This window comes from Papio anubis, chromosome 20 (genome assembly GCF_008728515.1).
Source record: "Papio anubis isolate 15944 chromosome 20, Panubis1.0, whole genome shotgun sequence".
NCBI classification, from domain to species: domain Eukaryota; kingdom Metazoa; phylum Chordata; class Mammalia; order Primates; family Cercopithecidae; genus Papio; species Papio anubis.
Genome location: NC_044995.1, coordinates 45642347 through 45668655, shown reverse-complemented (window position 1 = coordinate 45668655; position 26309 = coordinate 45642347). Strand labels below are relative to the sequence as shown.

The 26309-nt window shown below is 56.7% G+C and overlaps 3 protein-coding genes and 1 pseudogene across 4 annotated transcripts; 2 read left to right on the top strand and 2 right to left on the bottom strand.

The window, feature by feature from the left end:
* Nucleotides 1-637: 637 nt before the first annotated feature.
* LOC103879906 lies at nucleotides 638-2590 on the bottom strand (annotated as a pseudogene).
* Nucleotides 2591-4304: 1714 nt separating this feature from the next.
* Nucleotides 4305-12531, bottom strand: NDUFA11 (NADH:ubiquinone oxidoreductase subunit A11). The gene is made up of 4 exons (XM_009193279.1): nucleotides 12072-12531; nucleotides 6569-6661; nucleotides 6107-6229; nucleotides 4305-4484 (listed from the first exon to the last, which is right to left on the bottom strand). The coding sequence occupies exons 1-4, from the start codon at nucleotides 12166-12168 to the stop codon at nucleotides 4372-4374; spliced, it is 426 nt and encodes a 141-aa protein (XP_009191543.1). The 5' UTR covers nucleotides 12169-12531; the 3' UTR covers nucleotides 4305-4371.
* Nucleotides 12532-12612: 81 nt separating this feature from the next.
* On the top strand, nucleotides 12613-18036 carry VMAC (vimentin type intermediate filament associated coiled-coil protein). The gene is made up of 2 exons (XM_003914740.3): nucleotides 12613-13553; nucleotides 17534-18036. Exons 1-2 carry the CDS (start codon nucleotides 13363-13365, stop codon nucleotides 17850-17852), a joined length of 510 nt encoding a protein of 169 aa, XP_003914789.1. The 5' UTR covers nucleotides 12613-13362; the 3' UTR covers nucleotides 17853-18036.
* On the top strand, nucleotides 13459-26118 carry CAPS (calcyphosine). Of its 2 annotated transcripts, none has more exons than XM_031660082.1 (6): nucleotides 13459-13553; nucleotides 24460-24548; nucleotides 24626-24732; nucleotides 24806-24983; nucleotides 25178-25384; nucleotides 25457-26118. In XM_031660082.1, exons 3-6 carry the CDS (start codon nucleotides 24650-24652, stop codon nucleotides 25556-25558), a joined length of 570 nt encoding a protein of 189 aa, XP_031515942.1. In that variant the 5' UTR covers nucleotides 13459-13553; nucleotides 24460-24548; nucleotides 24626-24649; the 3' UTR covers nucleotides 25559-26118. The 2 variants fall into 2 exon arrangements, with proteins under 2 accessions (XP_031515942.1, XP_017807607.1); XM_017952118.3 differs by lacking the exon at nucleotides 13459-13553 and adding an exon at nucleotides 23961-24337.
* Nucleotides 26119-26309: the final 191 nt, after the last annotated feature.

The following is a 26309-nucleotide window of genomic DNA, read 5'->3' as shown; positions in this document are numbered from 1 at the left end:
GAATGAATTCTGAGTCTTGCCCCCTGGGTCTGGAGGGCTTCTCTCGCCCTGCCTTCCCGCACTCCACTGCAGCCATCATCTCATCGGGGGGAGAGTGAGAAGAACCCTGACCCCTCTCCCAGCGCCCACACCACCCAGGCAGCAGAGCAGGGCCAGGCAGGGTGCAGAGCCACCACTAAGTGGTTCTCAGGCCCCACCTCTGAACCTCCCACCCTTTGCAGACCAGGAGATTCATTCATTTGTTTATCCATTCATTCGTTCCACGCATAGTTCTCCAGCCCTGCTGCGTTCCTCGGCTGGGTGCCGGGGTGTAAGCAGAGGAGATAACAGCCAGGATACGTCCCAGTCCTCAAGGAGGTACACGTAAATAACACACGTGATGGTGACGCGGGGTTTAGAAACTGGCACGGGCTACGGGAAAAACTAGAAGGCAAATGAGTGTGGGGTGCTGGTGGCCTGGGGGGGAGAGGAGGAGGTGGCTTGTGAACTGAGAACTGAAGGAGGTGAGGGGTGAACTCAAGAGCTTAGAGACCCCCGGCAGCGGGGCCTGGGTCAGCGCCAGCCCAGGCCAGCGTTATTTATTTATTTATTTATTTATTTATTTTTCATACAAAGTCTCACTCTGTCTCCCAGGCTGGAGTACAGTGGCGTGATCTTGGTTCACTGCAACCTCCACCTCCCGGGTTCAAGGGATTCTCCTGCCTCAGCCTCCCCAGTAGCTGGGATTACAGGCGCCTGCCACAACACCTGGCTTATTTTTATATTTTTAGTAGAGACAGGGTTTCACCGTGTCGGCCAGTGTAGTCTCAAACTCCTGACCTCAAGTGATCTGCCGGCCTCGGCCTCCTGAAGTGCTGGGAGTACACGCATGAGCCGTGGCGCTGGGCCAGGACAGTGTTCTTGGAGCCTTGTCTCTGCTGAGGATGTCTCCAGAGATGGGTTCTCGGGAAGCAAGTGCGTGCCCCGCAGCCCCCAGGCACCTCTCCTGGGCCAGGAGGCCCCTGATCGCCCACTGCTCTCCCTCACAGCAGGCCTTTACTGTCGCTGTGTGCTCTGCCTGGACCACCCTCCCGCTGGGCACACCTGGAAAAGCCTCTTCATCCTTGGGCCCTCTCTGCTGCGCCGCCTCCTCCTCTAGGAAGCCCTCCTAGCTCCCCAGGGAGGCTCTGCCCCTCAGTTCCAGTCCTGACTGCCTGGGGCTGGGAAGGGCTCCATGAAGTTCAGGGTGAACTCCGGAAGGGTCCCCCACAGCCCCCCCAGGGAGCCCGCTGGGGCAGATGTTCTAGACGGGGGCCCTCTTGCGTGTAGGGCAGGAGTGACATCAGCCGTCCACAACCTAGTAAATGTTTATGGGCCAGGGGGCCTGGGCTTTGGGGTTCCCTGGAGCCTAGCAAGAGGCCACCCCCTCCTGTTCCATTCTGGGGGGCCTGTCCTGCAGGCGGGGTGGGGGCGCCTGGCAGGCCTGCGCCAACCTTGGCAGCTGGCCCGGAATGGGCTGGGTAGGCGGCGAGCACAGCCCCTGGTCTGAGCCGTCGGCTCCCTTGAACACGGGGGCACCTGGGGCTGGGAGGTGCGAAGGGGCTTGTTGCCTTTACATTTCCAGTTCGCCCACCCCAGGTGGGCCTGAGTGTGTGATCCGTGGAAGACGGCTGAGAGACCCGGTACAGGGTTTGGGCCACACATGGGCCTGGAGGGCTGGGGAAGGGCTGACAGGGAGCGGAGGCCTTCGTGGAACTGGTCCCAGAAGCGGCTGTGGTGCAGGGCTGAGGGTGACCGTCGTGGGGACTTGGACTAGTCTTTTCTCCTGTCCAGCCTTCGGTGTCCTTGGCTGGAGATTTGGGGCTATATTGCCTATTCCTAGAAGCTGCCACCTGGCTGCTGCAGGCAGGATGCATGGGAAGGAAGGGGGATGAGGGACAGACAAGGACTCGAGTGCGGAGGAAGGGATGGAATCTGACGCCTGTTGTCACCGCGGGGCTGGGGGCCTGGGGATGACCACCCGGGTCCACGCTGCCTGACAGGCCGTGCCGCGGTGGGCGCTGCCCCCTGCCGGCCGCAGCAGAGACAGAGGAGGCTGGTGCCCTTGAGCGGATGGGATGCCTGCAGGGAGCTGGAACTGTCTTTCTTTGTGAGGCATCTCTGAGGGGCCCTGATTCCCATTTACTAGGTGGAAAAGCTGAGGAGTGGGAGCTGCCGTCCTCTGAGGACAGAACAAGGAAAGAATCAAGTGCTGGGATTTGAACCCAGAGCCTTTGTTTTAACAACTCTGTTAGGGCCTGGACAGGTGTCAGGACCCCTGCCCCTCTGGGGCGGGGTAGGCGTGTCCACCCTTTCTCAGGGAGCCCGAGGCCCAGGCACCCAGCTCCAGAAGTGGACATGAGCTACTGCATGCCCACCTTGGGCTGGAACACATGTGGACATCTGTGCTCTCTCCAGAGAGGACGTTCGAGGCAGGGGCTGAAAGAAGGGACCCAGAATCTCTGCACACAGTGGCTGGGCACAGTGGCTGATACCTATAAACCCAGCACTCTGGGAGGCCGAGGTGGGAGGACTGCTCGAGGCCAGGAGTTTGAGACTAGCCTGCACATCACAGTGAGATCCTATCGCTACCAAAAATAAAAATAAAAACAATTAGCTGGCTGTGGTGGTGCACACCTGCGGTCCCAGCTACCAGGGAGGCCTGAGATGAGAGGGTCGCATGAGCCAGGGAGGTCAAGGTTCCAGTGAGCCATGATCCTGCCACTGCCCTCCAGCTTGAGAGACAGAGTAAGACTATGTCTCAAAAAGACGAATTTTTTAGTAGAGACAGGGTCTCATTGCGTTGCCCAGGCTGGTTCCAAACTCCTGGCCTTGAGCAATCCTCCCGCCTCCACCTCCCAAAGTGCTGGGATTACAGGCTCAAACCACCAGGCCCAGCCTACAACATTTTTTTTTTTTTTTTTGAGATGGAGTCTCGCTCTGTCGTCCAGGCTGGAGTGCAGTGGCCGGATCTCAGCTCACTGCAAGCTCCGCCTCCCGGGTTTACGCCATTCTCCTGCCTCAGCCTCCCGAGTAGCTGGGACTACAGGCACCCGCCACCTCGCCCTGCTAGTTTTTTGTATTTTTTAGTAGAGACGGGGTTTCACCGTGTTAGCCAGGATGGTCTTGATCTTGTGACCTCGTGATCCGCCTGTCTCGGCCTCCCAAAGCGCTGGGATTACAGGCTTGAGCCACCGCGCCCGGCCGCAAAATATTTTTAAAAAATTAACTGGGCATAGTGGCGGTGGCCGTAGTCCCAGCTACTCGGGAGGCTGAGCGGGGAGGATTGCTTGGATCCAGGAGTTCCAGGCGGAGTTACTACCTGGAGGCGGACAGATAAGGATATGAGGCTGAAAGTCTGGCTTTTCACCACATCTAGGCCCCATGGGTGGGCTTGAGAAAAGGGAGGAAATGGGGCTGGACATGGGTGAGGAGCGGGCAGGAGGGCTACAGCCAGTCCCGCTGGCTCCTGCTGTCCCCGGCCTGCCAGCAGGACCCAGATCCATCCCAGCGGGGGCTGCGCACAGCTCCGCTCTCCTGGGTGGAGCCTGGAGCGCCCTAATTTACAGTCCACTGCAGCATGTCGGAGCTCGCAGGCTTCCTCTCCAGCTGCCAGGGAGCACGAGTCAGTTCTGGAAAAGGGGCCCGGGATGGTGCCAGCATTCCAGGGCCACCTAAATCACCGGCCTGACAGGTGGCGGGAAGGGATTGCAATTCTTTCCCTTGTCGCTGCCACCAGCCAGGTGCTGAGGGGCGTCCTGTCCCACTCTGTCTCAGCCCCAGGGGCTCTGAGTGACCTGCCGGATGGGGACGGCTGCTGGGCCAGCCTGTCCGGGGCTCTCCGCTCCAGTGCCCAGGAATTTGGAGACGGGGCCTGGGCGTGTTTTCCACATGTTGTTGGCTTTGGGGACAGGCCCAGAGAAGGGATAGCTCAAGATCTGCAGGGGGGTTGTGACCAGAGCTGACAGCGCTGAGGGAAGGGTCGTGGGCGGCGGGGCCCAGCTTCCACTTGCTGGCAGGTCACTGGCACACTCCCGCCCTGCCCTGGGAACTGGGGGAAGCAGAGGCTGGGACGCATCCCAGCCATCTCCCCTCCTGGCTCCCGATGGCCCTAGCCTGATGCACTACCACTTCTGTGGGGCAAGGCTGGTACACTTGGCAGGGACGGCGGGCGGCAGGCAGGCGCGTGTGCGGGGGGCCTTATCTTATCTCCCTTCCTCACTCCCTCCCAGATCCGCCCTCGCTGGCCGCTGTGTCGCCATCACCAAGCCCTCCGGACACTGACACACACATAGACACAGAATTTATTTTTGGACGCATTCTGCGGGCTGGAGGTCTCGGCTGGCACAGGGCTCACACCTTGGGTTTTGCAAACATTTCCCAGCCCTCCAGCCGGCCCATCTTGACCAGGGAGGCCGCTATGCCCAAGTACACGCAGGCGCTGGCGCCGATCCCGTAGCTGTGCGCTGTGGGAGTGGGGAGGTGATGTCAGGGCTGGGTGCGGCTCAGCCGGACCAAGATGCTCCACGCCCTGGCCAGTGCCTACCCTGGGAGCCAGAGTGAGACCCCTGACAGGACACTCTCTTCAGGGATTGTCACTCAGGAGGAGGGCCCTAGACTCTGGAGATGTGGAAACTGACGCACACAGGGAGGCTGGAGTCCAGGTCGCTTCCCAGCAGGAACCCAGGCTGTGGGCCCTCATCCCGCCCCACACTGATTGCCTCCTATGAGAGGGACACTGTGCTGCCCTCGCCTGGGGCTGCGGCAAGGCTGGGCACCGGGCAGTGGTGACACATCAGTGTGTCTCAGTCTCTCCTCTGCTCATGAATGCCAGGGCTAGGCCATGCATCTGTCCCGTGGTCGGTGTACCGAGGAGCCTAGACGGTGCCCCCACTTCCCCGGGCTCTCCTGCTCCAAAGCCCCTGGGCCAGAGGAGGAAGGAGGTGTGTCCCACACACCAGGACCTACAGGGACTCACACTCTTTGAAGAGAGACAGGAAGGCTGGCTTGGGGACGGGGAGCAGTTCCAGCCCAAGCTAGGCTACAGTCAAGACCTCAACCCACCTCCAACCTCTGACCAGTTCCAGTGGGAGCTGGGGAGGGACAGGGCCTCCCCAAGGTCTTGACGCAGAGACAGAATAGGCCCTGCCCTCGCACCCTCCCTCTCTGCCTGCCCGGAACCTGCCATCCATCACTCCCAACATGCCAGGCCAGAGCGGCTGAGTTGCAAGAAGGCTCATTCACTCCTCCCGCTGGCCCTGAGGGCCCGAGCCTTGGCGGGCTGAGGGTAGGCCAGGGGCACAGGCGGGCACTGACCCTGAGCCTGGGCCCGTGGGAGAGCAGGAGGAGTGGTGTCTGGCTTATGCTCCAAGCGGGTTCCCCTGTGCCAAGCGGGGCCTCCTCCACCAGGGCTGCACCCTCTGATGGCTGCAAAGAAGGCCACTTGCTCCTCCAGGTGACTTTGGGCCAATTCATTCCCTCCCTGAGCCCTAATGCCCTTTTCTGTAAAGTGAAGGTTGCGGGGGCAGCTCCCCTGCAGGGCTCCAGGTGCAGGGAGAGAGCTGGCAGGGCGAGGACCAGCATCTCCTCTCTGACTCACAGGCCAGTGGCAAAGACAGGTGGTGACCTTGGTGACCTGTGTCCTCTGACAAGGCATGCAGAAGGAAGGGGACACAGAGTGAGGGTGGCGGGGATGCTGGCTTGTACACAGGTTGGTCAGGACAGTGAGGGGAACAGCATTCCAGGCGGTGCACTGCCATGCAAAGGCCCTGGGGCAGGACTGTGCCTGGCATGTGGGAGGAACAGCAAGGAGGCCCGTGTGGCTGGAGCAGAGTGAGGAGGGGAGGGTGGAGAGGGGACAGGGCAGGTCAGGGAGGGCCCTATGGGCTGAGCTGAAGGCTTAGCGTGGTGGTACACAGTAAGTGCTTAAGCAGCAGCAGCAACTGTCGCTATGACTGAAATGGCTGGTGTTCAAGAAGGCTGCTTTGCTCCTTGTCTGGGATGGAACAGAGAGGGTGGAGGATGAGCAGAGGTCAGGGGTCATTCTGCCAGGCTGGGAGGAAGTGGGGGTGGGGAGCGGTCCACTCACTGCGTGCCCCCAGAGTCAGGCCTCCGGCGCAGCCACCGAGGAAATAGTTCAGGGGGTCGTCGGGCTTCTCGCGGACCTGGGCGCTGATGCAGGAGGTGAGGCCAAACACGGCCCCGACAGCAGCTGCCGGGTAGATGGGAAGAGTTGGCGCTGAGCAAGGGCCTGAGAGGGGCGCAGCAGGAGCCTCTTGGGCGCTCACTGCCAGCGTCTAGATGGAGACAGACGCCATGGCTCAGCCACTTGCTGTGCATGGCAGCCTCCCGGCCCCAGTCCTGGAGTTGGTGTCCTGGGCCTCCCTACCCTACATGTGTTCCCGATAAAGGAACACCCGACTTTCTCCTGGTGGCCGGCACTGGGGACACAGGCTGGGGAGTGAGGGAGAAGAGGCAGCTGTGAAATGTGCTCCGAGAGCTGTGGCTGTGCCAGGAGAGGGCCCAGCCATGCCTAGACCAGCTTGCTCACCTGCAGTGAACGTGTATTGTCCGACCTTAGCCACTCCTTCAAGGAAGGTGCCCGGAGGATTGAGTATGACTCTGTAGGCAGCGGCGGTCAGGCCTGCGAGACAGAGGGGAGGGAGGCTGCTCAGACCCCATTGCTGCTAAGCCCTTGCTTGGCCGGGCACCCCACTGGGTGGTCTCTCCCTCAGTCCTCATAATGCCCCCCAGGTGGCTCCCAGTAGCCCCCCTTCTTTGCCCATGGTGCCTCCGGCTGCTGAGTGGCAGAGTTGGATTTGAACTCGGGTTTGCTGCTCCAAAGTTGGGGGGCCTCTCACTTCCTTCCCCACTCCCTGCCAGGCCTCCCTTAGCCACTTTCTCAAGCCTGACCAGTACTGGCTCCTGCAGAGCACCTGCTGGGCACCCATCAGCCATGTTGGCCCTAGCTGGGCACCGGCTGGCAGATGGAGACTCATCCACATGGTGGACACAAGAACAGGCCTGAGACTTTGGTTCTGCAGCTGCTTCCGGCCTGCTCAGCTCAGCGGGCCAGCTCAGCGGCGCCCCCTACAGGCCCTGGCACCAGGGCCCCAGCTCTGGGTTCCCATCAATGGCTCTATTCTCCTGTGGGGCCCGGGGCTCCTGGGCCTAATCCCCCTTGGCAGCCGCTCTGCTTCCCTCCCTGGCTGCCAACGCCTCCTCCTTGCCACTCTCGACCCCCTCCTGCTGGCAGCTCGGGCCTGGGCTCGTTCTGCACACCTGGCTGCCTGGCTACCGCCCCCGCTGCCCAGCCTCACCCCTCCGGTCAGCTTTTCCATCTCTGCCATCTCCCCCGGCCGCCTGGCCCCTGACATTGGCTTCTATGCATGAGGAGCCTGGGCAGGGGCAGGGCCCAGAACCGAGGGCCAGGTAGGTGGCAGGGACAGAGGTTTGATCCCAGCCCACCGTCCCTGTTGGGAGCCTAGGGGCCTCACTCACCCTCCTGAGTGAGGCCGAGCAGGCCATTAGGCCGCCTCCTCCCAGAATCCACCCAGCTTCACCAGCCCCTCCACGGTGGATGGGCAGATTGAGCCAGCCCGAGCTGGGGCACCCCAATCCTCCGCCTGAATGCTCCGGGCAGACAAGCGACCCCCCTCCTCCCTACAGCCTTGAAACGTGGCCCAGTTGCAGGCAGGGACCTCCTGCGGCCAGCCCATCCCAGAGAAAACAGAACTGCCAGGGATGGGCCGCAAGGGCCCTCATCCTCCTCAGGGCCTGATGGGCTCAGTCCTGTTATCCCCTCCTTCACGGGAGGTGAGGGGACCTCCGAGATGTAAAGCAATTCTCCAGAGGTCACCAGCACAGCGAGCCTGGACGCCAGGCAGGGCTGACCACAGCCCATGCTTCAACTGCCACGACTGCCCCAGGGGAGCAGGTTCCACCCCAGTTCCCCATCCAGCTTCACGGGACCTATGGGCCTTGCCAGGCCTGGCAGTAACCCCCCCAAATAGCACCCTAGCCTCAGATCCAGTCCAGCTCATATTGGTTCTGTCCCTCAAGAGCAACTGGGGGGACTCACATCCAGCAGTGGGGTTCATATTCAGAGCAGTTCAGAGGAGGGACCGTCTGCTTCCCACAAGCACAGATGGGGAAACAGGCCCAGGATGCAGAGAAAGGGACCGCATATAAAAAGTGCCTTGTGGATCTGGTTTCTCCTAATCCCACACCAACCCCTGGGATCCCTGCTTGACCTCAGAAAGGTGGACAGAGGACCAGGTGTGGTGGCTCACGCCTGTAATCCCAGCACTTTAAAAGGCCAAGGTGGGTGGATCATTTGAGGTTAGGAGTTTGAGACTAGCCTGACCGACATGGTGAAATCCCATCTCTACTAAAAATACAAAAATTAGCCAGGCATGGTGGTGCAAGTCTGTAGTACCAGCTACTCGGGAGGCTGAGTCAGGAGAACTGCTTGAACCCGGGAGGCGGAGGTTGCAGTGAGCCGAGATCATGCCACTGCACTCTAGCCTGAGAGTGCAGTGGCACTATCTTGGCTCACGGCAAGCTCTGCCTCCCAGGTTCACGCTATTCTCCTGCTTCAACCTCTCCAGTTGGGACTACAGGCACCCGCCACCATGCCCGGCTAATTTTTTGTATTTTTAGTAGAGACAGGGTTTCACCATGTTAGCCACGATGGTCTTGATCTCCTGACCTCGTGATCCACCCACCTCAGCCTCCTGAGTAACTGGGATTACAGGCGCCCGCCACCATGCCCAGCTAATTATTATTATTATTGTATTCTTAGTAGAGACAGGGTTTCACCATGTTGTCCAGGCTGGTCTTGAACTCCTTACCCTGGGTGATCCGCCTGCCTCAGCCTTGAAGATTCTTAATGAGAGGGGACTGACAGCCCTGCCTGGGACCTGATGAGTCCTGATCCAGAGCTGGGCCAGCCATGAGAGTTTTTTTTTTTTTTTTTTGAGACAGAGTCTCGCTCTGTCGCCCAGGCTGGAGTGCAGTGGCGCGATCTTGACTCACTGCAACCTCCGCCTCCCGGGTTCACACCATTCTCCTGCCTCAGCCTCCCAAGTAGCTGGGACTACAGGTGCCCGCCACCACACCTGGCAATTTTTTTGTATTTTTAGTAGAGATGGGGTTTCATCATGTTAGCCAGGATGGTCTCGATCTCCTGACCTTGTGATCCAACTGCCTCGGCCTCCTCCCAAAGTGCAGGGATCACAGGCGTGAGCCACCGCGCCGGCCTTTTTTTTTTTTTTTTTTTTTGAGACAGGGTCTTGCTTTGTCCCCCAGACTGGAGAGCAGTGGCACAATCTTGGCTCACTGCAAGCTCTGCCTCCTGGGTTCACGCCATTCTCCTGCCTCAGCCTCCCCAGTAGCTAGGACTACAGGCGCCCGCCACCACGCCTGGCTAATTTTTTGTATTTTTAGTAGAGACGGGGTTTCACCGTGTTAGCCAAGATGGTCTCGATCTCCTGACCTCGTGATCCGCCCACCTCGGCCTCCCCAAGGGCTGGGATTACAGGCGTGAGCCTTGGCGCCTGGCTGCCATGAGAGTCTTATAACCCTCTCATCTCAAGAGGGAACTACAGACAAGACTCAGTGACGCCCCCAGAACCCAGTCACCGAGGGACTCCTGGTCGGAACCTCCTTATGCCACCCCCATATGCCAGTGGTCCTGGCCAAGAGGCCCCTAGCAGCTCATGTAGCACGGCTGACACCGTGAGCGTGCCCACCATCCTCCATCCCTTCCAAAGTCCTTGAACTGGGAGTGGACGAGCTGGGACCCCCTGATCATCCCATAGAGGTCAAGGACTGCCCCACCCCAACTCTGCTACAGCTGTCATCCAGTTGTGGTGTCCTGCCATATCCACCCCTCCAGGAGCCCTCAGAGCCCTTCAAAAGGCCCCCTTCCCTCTGCTCCCCCTCTGCTGGTTCCCCCTGAGCCTCCCACAGGGACCACCAGACCCAGTGTGAATTCATTCATTCATTCATTCAGCTACTGTCGCTCATTCTCCTGCATTCATTCATTCATTCAGCCACTGCCACTCATTCACTCTCATTCATTCATTCAGCTACTGCCACTCATTCATCATTCATTCATTCAGCTACTGCCACTCATGCACTCATTCATTCACTCATTAATTCACTCAAAGTTGCTGAGTACCTAACAAGGTGCCACATTCACTCATTCATTCACTCACAAATGATACCCACAAGATGCTTCATTCATTCATTCATCCATAGTTATTGTGTGCCCACAGGTCCTGGGCTCTGCTGAGTACAGTCTCCCCGTCGTCCAGGGCCCCCAACTCAGGGAAACCAGCCATGAAACAATTTATCTCCCTCAGATGAGAAGTTAGGGGAGCCCCGGAATGAAGTGAGTGGGGCAGTGAGGGGAGGACCCAGAAACAAGTTTCAGCCAAGTTCTGTACACTGAGTGGAGCTGTCACTGAAGAATTTAGGGAGAAGGCCGGGTGCGGTGGCTCATGCCTGTAATCCCAGCACTTTGGGAGGCCAAGGTGGGCAGATCACCTGAGGTGAGGAGGTCCAGACCAGCCTGGCCAACATGGTGAAACTCTGTCTCTACTAAAAACACAAAAATTAGCCAGGCATGGTGGCAGGCACCTGTAATCCCAGCTACTTGGGAGGCTGAGACAGAAGAATACATTGAACCTGGGAGGCAGAGGTTGCAGTGATCCAAGACTGCACCACTGCACTCCAGCCTGGGTGACAGAATGAGACTCTGTCTCAAAAAAAAAAAAAAAAAAAAAAAAACCTTAGGGAGAACGAATGTCACTCTTGAAGACCCCTGGGCACCCTTGGAGGGCTCACAGAAGCCCTGACCACCCCTAAATCTAAATGTGATGCCATCAGAGATCCCCTGACATGGCGACTCTGTCAAAAGTTCCGACCTCCCCCTTTAAGACCCCTAGGGAGCCCCCCTGGTCCCAGAAGTCCTTCACTCATCAGCACCACACCCCGAGACAAGCTGTCTCCTCCTTCCAGCCCCATCTGGGACCTGATGAGTCTCAACCTGTGGCTGAGAATTAAAGGACATGATGCCCATGAAACGCTTAGGCTGGAAGGGGCAAGACTCAGGTCTACCCTATAAGAGAATGCCAGGGCCTGCCGGGTGTGGTGGCTCACGCCTGTAATCCCAGCACTTTGGGAGCCTGAGGCGGGCGGATTGCCTGAGGTCAGGAGTTCCAGATCAGTCTGGCCAACGTGGTAAAACCCCGTCTCTACTAAAAAATACAAAATAATTAGCAGAGCGTGGTGGCGCGCGCCCGTAATCCCAGCTACTTGGGAAGCTGAGGCAGAGGAATTGCTCGAACCAGGGAGGTGAAGGTTGCAGTGAGCCGAGATCGCGCCACTGCACTCCAGCCTGGGCGACAGAGCAAGATTCTGTCTCAAAAAAAAAAAAAAAAAAAAAAAAGAGAGAGAGAGAGAATGCCAGGGCTTGTGGGTCCCTCTTATTCCCCTGCAAGACTACCCTCATAGTAGCTCCTGATCCACCTCACCTAGGACCTCTCTGGCAGTCCCAGTAAAACCTTCAGGTGTCCCTAACCACTCAGCACCCCCTGACCACAGAAAGACCTCATCCCACCCCAAAACTTTCTCAAACTTTTGTACCGCCCTCAGATGCCCCAATCATGACTCATGATCACCTCTAACAATTTGCTACCCCGTTGGAAAGTTTCGTGGTCCCCTAGCTCCTTGGACCTGATAATGGCCATGTCTCACTCCACAATTTCCCCGAGCCTGGCGATCGCTTGGGACCGCCTCAGACGACCCCGGGGACTAGTTTGTCGCATGTCACGACCTCCCAGTGCTCCCCAACCCTGCTAGATTCCCTACCAACATCCATTTCACACAAGATCCCCCCTCTACGACTGCCCAAGACACCCCGATGACGACCACGTGAGTACCCGCGAGACTCCCAGCCCCGTTCGATTCAAAAAAACAGCCCCCAGTGACCCCACGACCTCCCTGCGGCCTCGGCCCTCCACCCTCCGGACCCGGTCGGCGCTCACCAGCGACGCTGGCAATACTGGTGGTGACGTAGGCTTTGCGGTGGCAATCGGTGCCATCGGGGATATCCCAGTACTGATGAAAAACCTTCGGCGCCATAGCCTGCTACCCTGATCCCACACCTCAGACCCCGCCGGCTCGGCAAGAGCAAGGGCAGACGCAACTGGCTATCGCGAGACTTCTCGGGCTGCGCGCGCAACCTCTCGGGGTAGCGGGCCGGCAACAAGTGAGCAACTTTATTGACAGCCGCGGACATGGACACGGATCGCGCCACGCGCCAGGGACGGGCCTGGTGGAAGAGAGCAGCACGTGCACCCCCAGGCCGATTCCCAGAGGGTAAAACTGAGGACGACTGCGATCAGTGCAAACAGATTTCGCTAGTCCCAGCTCAGGGAATCCTAGGTTAGGGACGGTTTGACTACCAGAGGCGGGGACTAATCTACTAGGGGAGGGGCCAGGCTCAGACTGGGACGGGCGGGACTGCAGTTGATAGCAGCGAGACAAAACGAGACAATGGCTGTGGGGCGGGGCTTGGCGGGGATGTGGCCACACCCAGTGTCAGAATCTGTATTGCGAGTGGTCATGCCCTGTGGTCAGTCACCAAGCTGGAGTCTAAGCCGCGTGCTACTGTTTTGGGCCATGGACAGGATCAGGGGCGGGGATTATCGGGAAGATGACCAATGACAATACTAGACGGAAAAGTGACCAATGACAATACTAGAAGCTCCGCGGGACGTGGCCTCTGTCCAACCAGCGGCTATTCCACGCCCTAGGCCGGATGAAGTACCCAGGCGCTTGACTTGAGGGCGTGGCTAGAATTGGAGGGAGAACCTAAAAGGGACTTGACCAATCCGAGACTGTATAAAGGATAAAAGGGCGAGGCCGTGCCTGGATCTGCCCCTGACGGGCAACATGCTGTTTCGCGGAGTCCGGGCCAATCCTGGTGTTAGCTTCCAAGTAGGGCGGGGACAGTATCGAAGGTGTCACCAATCCCGTTTCCAGAGCCTGAGTTGCGCTAGCCGCCAAAGGATGTGGCCAGCCTGGGGGCGTGGCTGTCAAGATCTTGTCCAATCCTAGAGTGAGCCCAAACTCAGGGGCGGAGTTTCATGATCCCGGAACCGGTGGTAGTGTTTGGGTTTGAGGAGAGCGCGACCTAGCCCTGTGGGGCGGAGTCTAGCGGGGTCAGCGACCAATCGCGCCGAGGCTCAGAGGGGCGGGGCCACCGCAGGGGCGGGGCCTTGCCAGTTCCGCACCGCCCGGGGGCGTGGCCGGGCCTGGACAGCGGCCTGGGCCATGTCGGCGCCGCCTGCCCTGCAGATCCGGGAGGCGAACGCACACCTGGCGGCCGTGCACCGGCGCGCGGCGGAGCTGGAGGCGCGGCTGGACGCGGCGGAGCGCACGGTGCACGCCCAGGCCGAGCGCCTGGCTCTCCACGACCAGCAGCTGCGCGCTGCCCTAGACGAACTGGGTCGCGCCAAGGACCGGTGAGACCCGGGGCCGGCCAGGTGGACTTCACCGAGGCGGTGGGCGGAGGCAGAGCCGAGGCTGGAAAGCAAGGAAGGGTAGGGGGAACCGTATGCACTCGTATGGAAGCTAGACTGATTATGGGATTGATAAAAACACCAAAAAACTCTAATTAGTAATCAGTATGTAAAGTTGAGAGAAGTGACACAGGTGTGGGCCTCTAACTTCAAACAGGCCCACTTTCCCACAGGTGCTGAGCGACTCAGGGACCACAGACCGCCCAGCGTAGGCACTGGGAGCCATAGCAGGCTCTTCAGCTGGGGAAGAGGGGATCATATCAGCATTTTTTTTTTTTTTTTGAGATGGAGTCTCACTCTGTCGCCCAGGCTGGAGTACAGTGGCACGATCTCAGCTCACTGCAACCTCCGCCTCTCAGGTTCAAGCAATTCTCCAGCCTCAGCATCCCGAGTAGCTGGGATTATAGGCACCTGCCACCACGCCTGGCTAATTTTTTTGTATTTTTAGTAGAGAGAGGGTTTCACCATACTGGTCAGGCTGGTCTCGAACTCCTGACCTGAGGTGATCTGCCCACCTCGGCCTCCCAAAGTGCTGGGATTACAGGCATGCGCCACAATGCCCAGCCCATATCAGCATTTTAACTTTTTAAATTTATTATGAGTTTTTTGAGACTGAGTTTCACTCTTGTCGCCTAGGCTGGAGTGCAGTGGCACGATCTCAGCTCACTGCGACCGCCGCCTCCCGGGTTCAAGCGATTCTGCTGCCTCAGCCTCCTGTGTAGCTGGGATTAGAGGCGCCAGCCACCACGCCCAGTCAAATTTTTGTATTTTTAGTAGAGATTGTTTTTTGTCATGTTGGGCAGGCTGGTCTCTAACTTGTGACCTCAGGTGATCCTCCCGCCTCAGCCTGCTAAAGTGCTGGGATTACAGGCGTGAGCCACCACCTCCGGCCTAAATTTATTATTTTTGAGGCAGGGCCTCACTCCTATGCCCAGGCTGGAGTGCAGCCTCGATCTCCGGAGCTCAGGTGATTCTCCCATCTCAGTCTGACCACCGCCAGTAGCTGGGACTACAGGCGTCCACCACCACGCATGGCTAATTTTTTTGTAGAAACAGTTTTGCCATGTTGCCCAGTTTGGTCTTGAACTCCTGGGCTCAAGCAATCCTCCCACCTCACCCTTCCAAAGTGCTGGGATTACAGGCATAAGCCACCACGCCTATCTGTCTTTTATTATTTTTGAGATGGGATCTTGCTCTGTTGCCCAGGCTGGAATGCAGTGGTGCAATCTCGACTCACTACAGTCTCACCCTCCCTCCTCAGCCTCTCAAGTAGCTGGGATCACAGGCATGCGACACCACACCTGGCTGATTAAAAAAAAAAAAATCCTTTAGAAATGGGGCCAGACTGTTGCCTAGGCTGGCCTGGAACTTCTGGGCTCAAGTGATCCTCCCACCTCAGCCCCCCAAGTGCTGGGATTACAGGCATGCGCCACCATGCTGTCCCATATCAGCATTTTTGAAGAGTCCCTCTGATAGCTGAGGATGAAAGAGATGAGACAGGCACCCAGGGAGGTGGGAGGAGCTGGGCTCCAGGTGGGAACTATTAATTCAGAGCTAATTGGACATTCATTCATTTTTACCGAGCATCTGCTGTGTGCCGGGCACTCATCCATTCATCTTCATTGAACCCCTACTGTGTGTCAGGCACTATGCTGGGTACTGGAGCACATCAGTAAGACCTACTCAGCCTTGCCCATTGGGCGTCCACAGTCCAGTGGAGAGATAGACATGTCACTGGGCAGTTACATCATCAGTGGTCAACGGCTGTGATGGAGGGGCGTATGGGGCTCTGAGGGGTCTCAGAGGGAAGGCTTCCTGGAGGAAGAGCCTACTAAGAATAGATGGGGAGGCCGGGCGCAGTGGCTCAAGCCTGTAATCCCAGCACTTTGGGAGGCTGAGGCAGGCAGATTACTTGAGCTGAGGAGTTTGAGACCAGCCTGGCCAACATGGCAAAACCCTGTCTCTACTAAAAATATAAAAAAGTAGCTGGGTGTGGTGGCGGGCACCTGTAGTCCCAAGCTACTCGGGAGGTTGAGGCACGAGAATCGCTTGAACCCAGGAGGCAGAGGTTGCGGTGAGCAGAAGTTGCGCCACTGCGCTCCAGCCTGGGCGACAGAGAGAGACTCTGTCTCAAACAAACAAACAAACAAAATGCCATAAATTAAGTGGCTTAAACAAGATGTTTGTTTCTCAGCGTTCTGGAGGCTGGATGTCCGAGAGCAGGGTGCCTGCATGGTCAGGTTATGGCGAGGGCCCTCTTTCTGGCTTGCAGATTTCTGGCTTCTCTCTGCATCCTCACAGGGCAGAGCGAGCTAGGGAGTTCTTTTGTATCTCTTCATATAAGCATACTAATCCCATCATAGAGACCCCCACCCTGACAACCTCATCTAACCCTAATCATCTCTCAAAGGCTCCATCTCCAAATACCCTTCTGCTATGGTTAGGCTTTGTGTCTCCACCCAAATGTCAGCTTGAATCGTAATCCCGTAATGCCCACGTGTCGTGGGAGGGACTGGTGGGAGGTAAGTGAATCATGGGGGATGGTTTCCCCTTCATGCTGTTCTCGTGATAGTGAGTGAGTTCTCACGAGATCTGATGACTGGGAGCAATGGCTCACGCCTGTAATCTCAGCACTTTGGGAAGCTGAAGCGGGCAGATCACCTAAAGTCAGGAGTTCGAGACCAGCCTGGCCAACATGGTGAAACCCTGTCTCTAGTAAAAATGCAAAAAAAAAAAAAAAAAAAATTAGCTGGGCATGGTGGCATACACCTGCAGTCCCAGCTACTGGGGAGGTTAAAGCAGAATTGCTTGAACTCGGGAGGCGGAGGTTGCAGTGAGCTGAGATGACACCACTGCACTCCAGCCTGGATGACAGAGCTAGATTCTGTCTCAATCAATTAGTCAGAGATCTGATGGTTTTATAAGGGAGTCTCCCTTTGCTGGTCTCTCTTTCTCCTGCTGCCCTGTAAAGAGGTGCCTTCCATCATGGTTGTAAGTTTCCTGAGGCTACCCCCAGCCATGTGAAAATGTGAGTCAATTACACCTCTTTATAAATCGCCCAGTATCAGGTATGTCCCTATAGCATCGTGAGAATGGACTAATACACCTCCCATTGGGGTTAGGGCTTCATGATATGAATTTTGGGGAAACAGAAACATTCAGTTCAGGCCGGGTGCAGTGGCTCAGCCTGTAATCCCAGCACTTCGGGAGGCCAAGGCGGGTGGATCACTTGAGGTCAGGAGTTCAAAACCAGCCTGGCCAACATGGCAGAACCTTGTCTCTACTAAAACTACACAAATCAGTCAGGCATGGTGGCACATGCCTGTAAATCCAGCTACTCGGGAGGTTGAGGCAGGACAGTTGTTTGAACCTGGGAGGCAGAGGTTGCACTGAACTCCAGTCTGGGCAATAGAGCGAGACTCCGTCGCAAAAATTATAATAATAGGCTGGACATGGTGGCTTATGCCTGTAATCCTAGCACTTTGAGAGGCCACGGTGGGCGGATCATGAGGTCAGGAGTTTGAGACCAGCCTGACCAGCATGGGGAAACCCCGTCTCTACTGAAGATACAAAAAATTAGCCGGGCGTGGTGGTGGGCACCTGTAATCCCTGCTACTAGGGAGGCTGAGGTAGGAGAATCACTTGAACCCTGGAGGCAGAGGTTGCAGTGAGCTGAGATCGCGCCATTGCACTCCAGCTTGGGCAACAGGGCGAGACTTCATCTCAAAAAAAAAAAAAAAAAAAGTAAAATATAATAATAATAATAGTAAAAACAAAGAAACATTCCGTTCATAACCAGGCAGGACCCTGAGGCAGTGGTGAGGAATGCGGGCTTTATCCCAAAGGTGATGGGGTCCGGAGCAGGGAGGAACAAGCGCCGTGGTCCTCAGTTCCGTAATCACCTCCTCTTGCCTTCTTGCCAGTGAGATTGCCACACTCCAGGAGCAGCTGATGACCTCAGAGGCCACTGTCCACAGCCTGCAGGCCGCCGTGCACCAGAGGGACAAACTCATTAGGCAGTTGCAGCCCCGGGCTGAGCTGCTGCAGGACATCTGCCGCCGCCGACCACCCCTGGCCGGACTGCTGGCTGCCCTGGCTGAGGCTGAGCGCCTGGGGCCCGTGCCGGCCAGTGACCTTGGCCACCCACCCTCCGGTGGGCCTGGTCCACCCCTTGCCAATAGCACTGGGGAAGAGGCAGACAGGGACCCCCTCCAGCCTGCGGTGTTTGGGACCACAGTGTGAGCCCGGAATGCAGATTCCAGAATGGAGACAGAAAGCCACTGCTGTCAATGTCCTTGGGAGTCACCAGCGTCCTGCAGGGGGACCCTATGGCAGAGCCACAGTCCTGTCTAAGCATCAGAACGGGCTAAACAGTCAAAGTTTTCAAATAGGCCCACAGGCCAGATGCAGACGTTTAACCCAGACAGAAGTGTTCTCGTTTGTTTGTTTTTAAACTTTGAATCAGTCACCCTTGCTAAAAACCTGGCAATGCAAACACAAAGATCGGGATTTCTGGCAAGACTTGGCCATGCTTGCCTGGAGTCCAGGGCACCCTCTTTAGCCAGGGTGTGAGTTTCTGTTGGTCTTTTTTTTTTTTTTGAGACAGAGTCCCACTCTGTCACCCTGGCTGGAGTGCAGTGGTGTGATCTTGGCTCACTGCAACCTCCACCTTCTGGGTCAAGCAATTCTCCTGCCTCAGCTTCCCAAGTAGCTGGGATTACAGATGCGCACCACCACGCCCAGCTAATTTTTGTATTTTTAGTAGAGATGGGGGTTTCACCATGTTGGCCAGGGTGGTGTTGAACTCCTGGCTTCAAGTGATCTGCCTGCCTAGGCCTCCCAAAGTTCTGGGATTACAGGTGGGAGCCACCGTGCCTGGCCTCTGTTGGTCTTACCTCTCTTAGTTTGTCTGGCCCCTGAAGCACCTGAATTGAGACTTCTCTCTTTTTCTGTCTGGTGAATGCAAATGGTATCAAGTTCCCCATTATTTGAGTTTTTCTCCTTTTTTTGTGGGGGGCGGGGAGCTGCCCTGATTCTTGTTCCTACTGAAGCAGCCCTGATCCCAGGACTAATGCATTTTCTTAGTTTTCTATCCCACACCAGAATTGGGAGGCTCCAGCCAATAAAGACAAATTTATTTTTATTTATTCTTTACAGAGACAGGGTCCCACTGTGTCGCCCAGGCTGGAGTGCAGAGGTGTGATCATGGCTCACTGCAGCCTTGAACTCCTGGGCTCAAGAGATCCTCCCACCTCAGCCTCCCGAGTAGCTGGGACTACAGGCATGTGTCCCCATGCCCGGCTAATTATTTTATTTTTTTAAAGTTTTTCTGAGACGGAGTCTCCCTCTGTCACCCAGGTTGGAGTGCGGCGGTGCGATCTCGGCTCACTGCAACCTCCACCTCCTGGGTTCAAGTGACTCTCCTGCCTCAGCCTCCTGAGTAGCTGGGATTACAGGCACGCGCCACCATGCCTGGCTAATTTTTAAAATTTTAGTAGAAACAGGCTTTCGCTATATTGCCCAGGCTCAAGCGACCTTATGAGCCACCACACCACACCCAGCTTCATTTTATTTTCTTTACTGAACTTGTTACCGTCAGAGTGTAAGCTCTATGAGGGCAGGAATTTTTGTCTGTCTTGTTCTCTGTTTGTCACCAGTGCCTGACACACCCCAGGAAGAACAGGATGGGTCTGTGGGCTCCTAAAGGGACCCCTAGTACATCTGCTGACGTGATGAGGCTCCCTCGAGCCAGCCTAGCTTTTTTTTTTTTTTTTTTTTTTTTTGAGATGGAGCCTGGCTCTGTCACGCAGGTTGGAGTGCAGTGGTGTGATCTTGGCTCACTGAAACCTCCGCCTCCCAGGTTCAAGCAATTCTCCTGTCTCATCCTTCAGAGTAGTTGGGATTACAGGCGCCCACCACCACACCTGGCTAATTTTGTATTTTTAGTAGAGACGGGGGAGGGGGAGGGGCTTTCACCATGTTGACCAGGCTGGTCTCAAACTCCTGACCTTAGGTGATCTACCCGCCTCGGCCTTCAAAAGTGCTGCGATTATAGGGGTAAGCCACCGTGCCCGGCCCTAGCCTAGCTTTTGTAGCATGCAACTGTCTCCTTTTTATACGCCCTAAAGAATCTATTTTTGAACTCCTTGTTTCTGCGCTGTCCTTCTTAGTCCAAGACATTCACGGTGCTTTACTTGTTGTCAAACCAGGGAAAGGAGAAAACTCCTGTGCCTTTCGGGGCCAGCCATTCCCCCACCTCCTCACTCAGGGAACTGTCACACCAGGAACCGCCGAGGGGCACAGCCTGTTTCAGACCAGAAAGGTCGGAGGCCACCCACGGCCCTCAGGATGGCGCCCGCCTGCCTGCCTGGCAACAGTGACCCCTCAGTGCAGTGACAATGGGCCCATTTTCTCCTCTGGATGAACAAGGAGGGGGGTTGTTTGTACAAAGGAAAGGCAGGCTGGGGCCTGTCTGTGCTCAAGAATAAACCGGATGATTTCCTGGCCTGGGTCCTTCATCCTTTCATCCTGGCTTGGGGGCAAGAGGGAGGCCCTCTGTGTTATCTGTGCCTCATGGTAGGGTCCTGCTGGGCCAGGTAGAATCTAGGGAGCGTGCGCAAAGCACTCTCTACACCGATTGCGTCTAATCTTCGAGTTCCCTGTAGACATAGGCTTTGTCCTCATTTTACAGCTGTGGAAAGTGAGGCCCAGGCCAGGTGTGGGGCTCAGGCCTGTAATCCCAACACTTTGGGAGGCTGAGATGGGTGGATCACCTGAGGTCAGGAGTTCGAGACCAGCCTGGCCAACATGGTGAAACCCCGTCTCTCCTAAAAATACTGAAATTAGCCAGGTGTGGTGGTGGGCACCTGTAATCCCAGCTACTCAAGAAGAATTGCTTGAACCCGGGAGGCGGAGGCTGCACTGAGTGGAGATCGCACCACTGCACTCCAGCCTGGGCAACAGAGTGAGACTTGGTCTCAGAGAAAAAACAAAAAACAGTAACAGCAACAACAACAACAAAAAAACCAGAGGCCCAGAGGTGTGAAGGGAACACACTCCAGGTCTGGAGGGCCAGGGCCACTTTCAATTTTGGGGGAAGTTATTGCTCAAATTCTGTTTTCTTTTTGTTTTTAAAGAGACAAAAGTCTCACTGTTGCCCAGGCTGATCACAACTCACTGCAGCCTCAAAATCCTGGGTTCGGCTGGGCACAGTGGCTCACACCTATAATCTCAGCACTTTAGGAGGCCAAGGCAGGTGGATCACCTGAGGCCAGGAGTTTGAGACCAGCCTGGCCAACATGGTGAAACTCCATTTCTACTAAAAATGCAAAAATTAACTGGGTGTGGTGGCGCATGCCTGTAATCCCAGCTACTCGGGAGTCTGACACAGGAGAATTACTTGAACCCGGGAGATGGAGGCTGTAGTAAGCCGAGATTGCGCCACTGCACTCCAGCTTGGGTGACAGAGGGAGACTCCCTCTAAAAAAAAAAAAAAAAAAAAATTCGTGGGCTCAAGCTATCCTGCCACCTCAGCCTGCCAAGTAGCTGGGACCGCAGGCATATGCCACCATGCCTCGCTGAGTTTTTTGCATTTTTTCTAGAGATAAGGTCTCATTACATTGCCCAGGCTGGTCTTGAACTCCTGGCCTCAAGTGATCCTCCTGCATTGACCTCCCAAGAAATTCTTACTAAACATGTAAAAATGAGATGCCAAAACAGCACTTCGATAATAGTGGTTATATTTTATAGTTCTCTACACAGACAAAAAAAAAAAAAAAATGCTGCTTGTAACACTCATAGACATAAAAGTATTTCTCTATTTAAATAATTCTGGATTGCAGTGAGCCCTCAGGATTTCGGCAGCCAGATGTCACCATGGTTTCTCATAAAACTGATGATGTTACATCAGTGGTGGCTTGAATCAAGATGCTGGGTTGCCTGTAACCTACAGATTGGTTTCAGACTCCAAAGGCAACCTCTTTTTTTTTTTTTTGAGACGGAGTCTGGCTCTGCCGCTCTGCCACCCAGGCTGGAGTATGATCTTGGCTCACTGCAACCTCCACCTCCAGGGTTTAAGTGATTCTCCTGCCTCAGCCTCCCAAGTAGCTGGGATTACAGGCATGCACCACCATGCCCAGCTATTTATTATTATATTATTATTATTATTATTATTATTTTTTGAGACGGAGTCTCCCTCTGTCGCCTGGGCTGGAGTGCAGTGGCCAGATCTCAGCTCACTGCAAGCTCTGCCTCCCGGGTTCACGCCATTCTCCTGCCTCAGCCTCCCGAGTAGCTGGGACTATAGGCGCCCACCACCTCGCCCGGCTAGTTTTTTGTATTTTTTAGTAGAGACGGGGTTTCACCGTGTTAGCCAGGATGGTCTTGATATCCTGACCTCGTGATCCGCCTGTCTCGGCCTCCCAAAGTGCTGGGATTACAGGCTTGAGCCACCGCGCCCGGCCTATTATTATTATTTTTTAGTAGGGATGGGGTTTCACCATGTTGGCCAGGCTGGTCTTGAACTCCTGACCTCAAGTGATCCACCCGCCTCGGCCTCCCAAAGTGCTGGGATTACAGGCGTGAGCCACTGCGCCTGACCTCTTTTTTAAGTTATTTATTTATTTATTGAGGCAGAGTCTCACTCTGTTGCCCAGGCTGGGGTGCAGTGGTGTGGTCTTGGTTCACTGCAACCTCTGTCTCCCAGGTTCAAGTGATTCTTTTGCCTCAGCCTCCAGAGTAGCTGGGATTACAGGCACCCGCCACCGTGCCTGTTTTTTTTTTTTTTTTTGGTACAAGTCTTGCTCCTGTCCCCCAGTCTGGAGTGCAATGGCACGATCTCGGCTCCCTGCAACCTCTGCCTCTCAGGTTCAAGCAATTCTCCTGCCTCAGCCTCCCGAGTAGCTGGGACTATAGGCGTGTACCACCACGCCCAGCTAATTTTGTATTTTTAGTAGAGATGGGGTTTCACCATGTTGGCCAGGCTGGTCTCGAACTGCTGACCTCATGATCTGCCCGCCTTGGCCTCCCAAAGTGCTGTGATTACAGGCGTGAGCCACCGTGTCTGGCTAATTTTTGTGTTTATAGTAGAGACAGGGTTTCACCATGTTGGCCAGGCTGGTCTTGAACTGCAGACCTCATGATCTGCCCGACTCGGCCTTCCAAAGTGCTGGGATTACAGGCGTGAGCCACCGTGCCTGGCCAGTTTATTTATTTTTTAAGAGGCGGGGTCTTACTCTGTAACCCAGGCTGGAGTGCAGTGGTGCAATCATAGCTCACTGCAGCCTCCAACTCCCAGGCTGAAGCGATCCTCCTGCCTCAGCCTCCCGAGTAAGTGGGATTACAGGAACACACCACCATGCCTGGCTAATTTTTTGTGTTTTTTGTAGAGATGGGGGGTCTCACTATGTTGCACAGGCTGGACTCAAACTCCTGGGCTCAAGTGATCTTCCTGCCCTGGATTCCCAAAGTGTTAGGATTATAGGCATGAGCCACTGTGCTTAGGCAAGGCAACTTCTGACAATATAATTGCGCTGTGGGCGAGGTAAGACCAGGCTTGGAGAAGGCTCCGATTGATGATCCTTAGTTCTGGGGGAACAGTGGGTCCCCAAACAGGGCCCATGTTGCAAGTCCTGGGAAACTCACCCATCTTAGCGGGCAGGTATATCCGACATCTCTGTTGAAGGCCTTCGGTGAGGTGGCTTCGTCCCTTGAGGTTTATGTCCGGGATCAGGGCTGCTCCTCCACTTGGGGTCACGACCTCTGGCTCACCACCTTGTCAGGAGTGAGCCCACTAAGTCACATTTCAGGCCTGAAAACCAACAGCAAATCATCTGTAAAGACAGAAGTCCTGGGACAGGCTTCTAATGACCGCCAGTGACAAGCCTTGTGGGGCAGTGAGCAGAGGTGTCCCTCATGCTCAGTTCAGTCCCTGTGGGGTTGCAGGACCTGCCCTTGGAGGTGGGCCTGGGCAGGAGGTCTTGGGGCCCCAGGACCTGGGGCTTTATTTTTATTTTTTTCTTTTTGAGATGGAGTCTCGCTCTGTCGCCCAGGCTGGAGTGCAGTGGTGTGATCTTGGCTCACTGCAACCTCCACCTCCTGGGTTCAAGAGATTCTCCTGCCTCAGCTTCCTGAGTAGCTGGAATTACAGGTGCCCACCACCATGCCCAGCTAATTTTTGTATTTTTTAGTAGAGACGGGGTTTCACCACGTTGGACAGGCTGGTCTCGAACTCCTGACCTCGTGATCTGCCCACCTCGGCCTCCCACAGTGCTGGGATTACAGGTGTGAGCCACCGCGCCCGGCCCACCTGGGACTTTGTTGTTGTTGTACAATAGAAACAGGGTCTCTATATGTTCCGCAGGCTGGTCCAAACTCCTGGGCTCAAGTGATCCTCCCACCTAGACCTCCCAAAGTGCTGGGATTTCAGGCATGAGCCGCTGTGGCCGGTCAGAACCTGGGGGCCCTTTTTGAACTTTGATTCCTCAGCAATTTTGTCCGCCCTGGCTGGGGCTGAGAAGCCCCCGTGAAGCCCAGAGAGGGAAAGAGACCTGACTAGGGTCACACGGGAATCATGCCTCAAGCCTCCCCAACCACGAACTTGTCTCCCTCCACCCAGGGCATTTCATCCCCTGCAGGGCAGTGGCCTGCCCCTCCTCCTTGCAGCCAGGAAGGGATGCAATGCCACAGGGATCTGGCTGTGTCCCAGGCCCTGTGGGGCTGGCAGTTGAGTAAGCAGTCAGGCTGGGTGCACCCATCCTTGCCCTTCCCCTCCCCTCCCCTCCCTTCTCCCCCCCATCCACTGTCCGCCAGCACAGTGCATTCATGCAGCTGGGCCCCGCCCCGTCTCCAGAGGCACCTCCCGCTAGCAACAGTCTCCCCAGGCACGACACAGCTAACAGAAGGCCCGGCAGGCAGGACTCTGGGACAGACGCAGGCCAGGTGAGAGCGTCTGAACAAGGGGCAGTTGGCCAGGGTGGGCCTGCGGGAGTCCCCACCTTGACCTCTCCCCCTTCCAGCTGCCCAGAGAGCCCAGACCCAGCATGGACGCTGTGGACGCCACCATGGAGAAACTCCGGGCGCAGTGCCTGTCCCGCGGGGCCTCGGGCATCCAGGGCCTGGCCAGGTGAGCTGTCCCCTCTCGCCTTCCTGACTCTGGCCCCTGAGACCACTGTTCCAACTGTGTCCCCTGTCCCCAGGTTTTTCCGCCAACTAGACCGGGACGGGAGCAGATCCCTGGATGCTGACGAGTTCGGGCGGGGTCTGGCCAAACTCGGGCTGGTGCTGGACCAGGCGGAGGCAGAGGGTGTGTGCAGGAGGTGGGACCGCGACGGCAGCGGGACGCTGGATCTGGAGGAGTTCCTTCGGGCGCTGCGGGTGAGCCCCCACCTGGCAGTCAAGGCGTGTGCCCTGGGCATGAGGCGACAGAGGATGCTGAGATGTGGAGACAGGGGACTCCTCCCCAAGAGCTGCTAAGAGGCGCCTGCTGGGGTGACAGCCCCGGTGTTCTGCAGTGTCCTGGGGGTTTGGGTCTGCTACCCAGCACCCCCAGTCACCACCTTCTGTCCTAGCCCCCCATGTCCCAGGCCCGGGAGGCAGTCATCGCAGCTGCATTTGCCAAGCTGGACCGCAGTGGGGACGGTGTAGTGACAGTGGACGACCTCCGCGGGGTGTACAGTGGCCGTGCCCACCCCAAGGTGCGCAGTGGGGAGTGGACCGAGGACGAGGTGCTGCGCCGCTTCCTGGACAACTTCGACTCCTCTGAGAAGGACGGGCAGGTGGGTGTCTGCGCAGGGGGTCCCCTCCCCAGGCAGTTCCTGGGCCGCCCCCTCATGGCCCTCTGTTCCCAGGTCACGCTGGCGGAATTCCAGGACTACTACAGCGGCGTGAGTGCCTCCATGAACACAGATGAGGAGTTCGTGGCCATGATGACCAGTGCCTGGCAGCTGTGAGCAGCTCCGGGCTCAGCCCTGCTGCCCTGGCCTGTCACCCCCACCCCCACTGGAGACCTCCCTTCCCTGGGCCTCTTCTCTCCTGGGCAGCCACACCACAGAGCGGGGAGGGGCAGGTGGGGGAATGGAGGCTGCAGGACCGGCTAGACCAGGTCCCTGCTGGGCCACCAGGGGGAGGAGGGACAAAGGTCCTAACACAAGTCACTGGCTTAGGACCCCAGGGAGAAAAGCTGTCCCCACCCACGCCATGCTGACCTGAGGCCTTGCAGCCCCTGCGGATGCCCCCGCCAAGGTCCCCTGATCCCCCCACCCGGCCTGCTGCTCCCCACCCCTCCCTTGCGCGTCCCCCAGGAAGCCAGGCAAGCCCAGGTGGGAGGCGGTGCGTGGAGGCTATCCTGGAAGGCAGTCTGGACTTGCCCAGGTGTGGAGCGAGGGGCAAGGGGGCATCCTAACCTCAGAAACAAAAAAAAAAAAGCCTTTGAAAAAAACATCTGTAAAACATCAACCCCCAATCAGAAGATGGCAATGGGGAATAAAATAGTAGTTCACATGTCCAGTGAGCCCCGTGTCTACACTCTCATGAGCAGCCCCAGGCTGGGAGCCCTGGGCGGGGGCAGAAGACCTGCAGGGGGGTTGGGGGTAAAGTGTGGGTGGCGATGGAGAGACCAGGGCTGTGGCTGGATTCCAGTGCTGGTGACACGTGGGGTGGGAGCATGAGGCCCCAGGCTCCCGGAGGTCCTGGCCCAGGGAG